At 43.5% G+C, this 5,016-nt stretch overlaps 1 protein-coding gene across 1 annotated transcript; it reads right to left on the minus strand.

Moving 5' to 3' along the window:
• Nucleotides 1-775: 775 nt before the first annotated feature.
• On the minus strand, nt 776-4,476 carry LOC150031736 (uncharacterized). Its single transcript, XM_090308261.1, has 7 exons — nt 4,417-4,476; nt 2,230-3,041; nt 2,021-2,143; nt 1,864-1,915; nt 1,675-1,773; nt 1,377-1,570; nt 776-1,319 (listed from the first exon to the last, which is right to left on the minus strand). Exons 1-7 carry the CDS (start codon nt 4,474-4,476, stop codon nt 776-778), a joined length of 1,884 nt encoding a protein of 627 aa, XP_090164387.1.
• Between the last annotated feature and the right edge of the window lie 540 nt (nt 4,477-5,016).

A 5,016-nucleotide genomic window follows, 5' to 3' on the forward strand; every position in this document is an offset into this window, starting at 1 on the left:
CGCAACAAACATGGAACTCATCCCAACATTTGCAACTAACTCAGACAGCTCTGCAAACTCTGTCAATACCTGCCTGACAAACTCCAAAGAATATCTCTCAGCTGCACAGAAAATCATCAAATCGTCTGCAAAAACAAAATGAGTTAGGCCCAAACGCTCACACCGATCATGGAACCTAAACCACATAGAAGGTTTATTCAACAACCTAGACAAGACCTCCATCACTATCACAAAAAAAAAGAGACGGCGAGTCCTTCTGCCTCAACCCCTTCCTACTAGGAACAAATCCTTCAACGGAACCATTAATCATCACAGAGAACTTAGGTGAAGTAATACAAGCCCTCACCCAACTAACAAACTGAAGGGGCGTACCTATAGCCAACAACACACCAAACAGAAAATCCCAATTGACCGAATCGTAAGCCTTCTGAAGCTCTACCTTTAGCACACAGCGCGGCTTCCCTCTGCCTTCCTTGTAGTTCCCCACGAGCTCATGACACAATAAAATGTTATCGAAAATCGACCTACCCGGAACAAATGCAGACTGATTACTACTGATGAAATCAGGCAACCACAACCGAAATCTCTCAGCTAAGATCCTCGAGATACACTTATACATAACATTGCAACATGAAATAGGACGAAACTTCTCCATACGTTCAACTCCCCGCCTCTTAGGGATGAGAGTAATAGCAGTAGAATTAACTCCACCAGGCAGGTAACATGTCTAAAAAAAATTTAGCACAGCGTCACAAAAATCATCTCCAACCACACTCTAAGCAGCTCTATAAAAATCCACCGAAAACCCATCAGGCCTAGAAGCCTTCCCAGACTTCATCGAAAATAAAGCCTTCTGAATCTCCTCCTGACTCACTATCCGACCAAGGGCCTCAACACCTTCCTCGGGCCAGCTAAACTGCATAATATCACCAATTCGGGCAGTAAGATCCCTATACCCCACATGCTGAGCCCCTAAGCAACCCCGAAAGAAATCTATCGCCACCCCTGCCACCCTGTCATGCACCGTCTGGCGAGTTCCCTCAGCATCCACGACCATAAACAAGCCACTACAGCTGCGACAAGAACGAACACAGTAATGGAAAAAAGTTGTGTTCATATCATCTAACTCCAGCCACTTGACTCTAGCCTTCTGCCGGAGCGACGCCTCCTCCAATCTCACCACTGACCAGAACACCTCAGTGGCCCGAACCGCCTCCGCACACACCGACTCTGAATCAGGATTCCTTTCTACTGCAGCCTGAGCAGTCTCCATAACCTGCCTAGCTGCCCGTCCCTCATCAGCTAACACAGAGATACGCCTACCAAACGAAGCAAATAACCCGCTTCACTACCTTTAAATTATGCACAAAACTAACCATAGGAGACACATCCTCAGACCTTCTTCATACGGACCTGATAGTATCAAGAAAACCCTTTGCCTCCGCCCAATGAGAAAAATAATGAAACATAAGGGGCGGCCTGCTCCTGTCTCCCTTGTAGAAACCAGAAGAGGGCTATGATCAGAAATCCCCCATTGACAACCTCTAACCTCTGAATATGGAAAAGCTACCTTGATCGCAAACGGTGCAAAATACCATTCCTCTGAAGTTTACTAGTCTAGGTAAACCAGTTACCTGTCACACCCAACTCAACCAGATCCGCCTCCAATCACACCCTATCAAACTTCTCCATTTCCCTCATGCTAGGGCAACCACCAAAATCCTTCGAGCTACTACGAATAGCATTAAAATCCCCCAAAAAAACTCCAGGAAGCTGCCATAAGGTACACACATCAATCAACTGAGACCACAAATTCCTCCTCTCACTCACGTGGTTAGAAGCATATACAACACCAATATGTACCCTAGCACTAGATACAATATCCACTAAGGTTCCAGAAATGAATTGATCCCCACTGACATCAATGGAAAAATCATAGACACTCTTTCACCACATCACCCAGATTCTCCTAACTCCCTGCACACTATAGCTACACACACAACTCCAAGCACCACCAAACCTACCCATCACCATACCAAAATTCTCACGACGAACCCTCGTCTCAAGCAAACTATAGAAACTAACACATGAGGAATCTAGAAAGTCTGCCACCACCCTACACTTGACAGGGTCATTCAACCCCCTAACATTCTAGGAACACCAAATCATGAATCTTGCAATAGATCACACCTACCACTTCCCACTAGGCCTTTGCCCAAACTCACGCACATCCCATCCATAACAAATAATGGATCAGGATCTGCCTGTACTAGTGCCAAAGCCAACGAGTCTCCCCCCTTATCACACAAAACATCAAACTGATTACGATCATCAACATACTTTACAAACCCCGTTATTCCAGGGGACCCATAAACTACTCTGCTCTTTAAGGGCGCCGTACCCGGTGACCCACTACCACTCCTATGTCCTACACCTCCTCTATCACGCCTACGCCGACTAACCATAGTAAACTCTTCAGCCCTCCCTGCATCCTTAATCTCATCCATTGGGCTAGCTCCCCTCGCACCCATACCCAAGTCCTGCCCCTTCCTCACACTCTCAATTCCCCTATTCTTCTCCAAACACCCCTCATTGACTGCCACAATACATAACTTCTGACCCTTCTCCAGACCCTGTTGCTCACACACCGCCCCATTATGCCCAAAATAACCATAGCAAGAACACCTACGAGGTTTCCACTCATACACAACTGGAATAATAAACTCTTGACCCCGCATTCTAACAGTGATTGAAGGAGGCATTAACGAATCCATCTGAACACAAACCCTCGCATACGTTGACCGTCGCCGCTCTCTTGTTGCAACATCAAAAGAGACAGGTTTACCCACGACACTAGCTAACACTGCTAAACCCTTATCCGTCCACAACTCTAGGGGAACACGCTTCAGTTTAATCCAGATAGGAACAGAATCAAAAACAAAGATTTCAGGAACAATACTTGGAGACCACTGTCGTAATAAAATGGGCTTGCCACCCAAGTGCCACAAACCATTCTCCAGCACCCAATCTCGTGACTTTACCTTATGAAATTTAAAGATAATCAAACCGTTTTTTTGTCAATGTTGTTTTTTTGGGGTTTAAAAGTCTTATTTTACAAAACTCATTATGAAGAAAATTATTTAACATGGAAAGAATAATGGGTGGATAAGATGGGTTATCTTGGGATTACTTTTAGATCCGTTAAGACACGATGTTGGTTTCTAATTAGTAAGTTTGGATATGTTTACGCTTTTAGAAAGTTGACATTCAAGCGATTGAATTTGGGATTTTGGAGTGAGATCACGTGATTAATAATTAAGGTAAGTAGTTTCCACATCCTTTCCAAAATATAAATTTTGACTATTGTGATTTAATGAACTTTGAAATATATTTGAAAAAACGTTCGAACCATATGAAATTGTTTGCTTGCTTTAAATAATTTTCTTTTTAGAAAGCATGTTTTGTGTGATTTGGGATTTGATTGAAAATACTTTGTATATTTCTATTTGACTTTATAAAATAAAAGTATATGACTGTTCTGATGATTGAAAATATTTTGACTGACCTTGAATTGAAAGTGTTACTATTTATTTTATTTTATTTTATTTTTCATCAACGCAAGTTGCTATGACTTGCGGCAATAAATTTTCCTTTATTTCTCAATCGTTCACCAATTGAGGACTAACGCATTAATTACAGAAAAGTTAAAAGAATTAAAGACGGTACAAAAATAAATGCAAAGGATATAAATGAAGAATTAAATTCATAAAGTCAAGAAACGAATTAGATGAATAAGTAAAGACAAAATTCAAGAATTCAATAAGACAGGAATTTAAAGAAAGCGTTAAACATAGATGTGAGATATAGACCGAAAGATGTGTTTCTTTGAGTGAGCGCAATCCACATCCCTGCAAGCGGTCTGACTTGCCTGCCCAATGTCCTAGGGACATTGCTCCTTTCCATTGGATCCCGGGGCTTCAGAGTTGCTGGGCAACGTTCCTGGTGCTCTATTTCTCAGCTCAGATGCCAGCTAGCCCACTTGAATCTCCAAGTTTCGAATTGAAGACGCCTGCGCTTGCATTACTATGTCATTTTTGTCCATATATTGTTTAAGTAGGGCCTCTAATGAGCTTCCAGAGGTGTTTGAAGATGAGGGTTGCTGGTTATGTGATTGCCTTGGTTGCCCCTGGTTTGAGTTATGGTGAAAAGGAGGATTTCCTTGACTGCCACTCTGATGGTTGATTGGCCTCCTTGGTCAGGATTGCCTCCCCAACCAAAGTTAGGATGGTTCCTCCAGCCAGGAATGTAGGTATTACTGAAGGGGTTGTTTTGGATGGCGCATACTTGCTGGAGATTCGATGGGCATAGTTCTGCTACATGAGCCCCTCCACAATTAACGCAACTTATTGCGGCCACTTGAGCCGGCACAGTGGGTTGTGCTGATTGTTGAGGAATGGCTCCTTGATTGATTGCCATCGATTAAAGGATGGAGGTCACCGCGACCATCTAAGCGGCCAACGTGGTCATTGTCTCTGCAGGGACAATGGTAGTTTCATTCTTTCTTCGTTCGGCGCCTCGGCCTCCATAGCCATCATCAATCCAGTCATCCATGTTCCGCAATATGCGGTCAAGGATGACTTTAGCCTCAGTATATGTTTTGTCCATAAAACCTCCTGCCGCAGAGGCATCAGAAATAGCCTGCGTCGATCTATTCAGGCTGTTATAAAAGGTCTCCATCATCATGCAATCGGGTATCCCAATATGCGAACAGTTTTTCACCAATCTTCTAAATCGTACCTAGGCAGTGCTCAAGGTCTCATTCTCCATTTGCTCGAAGTTCAGCACGTCCTTTCGTCGCCTTACATTGACGACCGGTGGGAAGAACTTCTTTATGAATCGTTCCACCAGTTGATCCCATGATGTGATCTCGTTTGGCTTCAATGAGTGAGCCCATCTCTTGGTTTCGTCCCTCAAGGTGTAAGGGAACAAATACAGTCTAATACTCTCCAGGGTAAC

The sequence above is a fragment of the Benincasa hispida genome, chromosome 12, assembly GCF_027475165.1.
Source record: "Benincasa hispida cultivar pf3 chromosome 12, pf3_genome.v1.1, whole genome shotgun sequence".
Classification (NCBI taxonomy): domain Eukaryota; kingdom Viridiplantae; phylum Streptophyta; class Magnoliopsida; order Cucurbitales; family Cucurbitaceae; genus Benincasa; species Benincasa hispida.

Excerpts from the sequence above, each read along its gene's own strand:
- LOC150031736 (XM_090308261.1), bottom strand. The coding sequence starts at position 4,476 with ATGGCAATCAATCAAGGAGCCATTCCTCAACAATCAGCACAACCCACT. Across the intron at positions 2,144-2,229 it reads TTATTTGTTATGGATGGGAT|GGGGTTGAATGACCCTGTCA; the intron begins GTGCGTGAGTTT and ends CTAGAATGTTAG. Across the intron at positions 1,916-2,020 it reads TTTGGTATGGTGATGGGTAG|TGGGGATCAATTCATTTCTG; the intron begins GTTTGGTGGTGC and ends CATTGATGTCAG.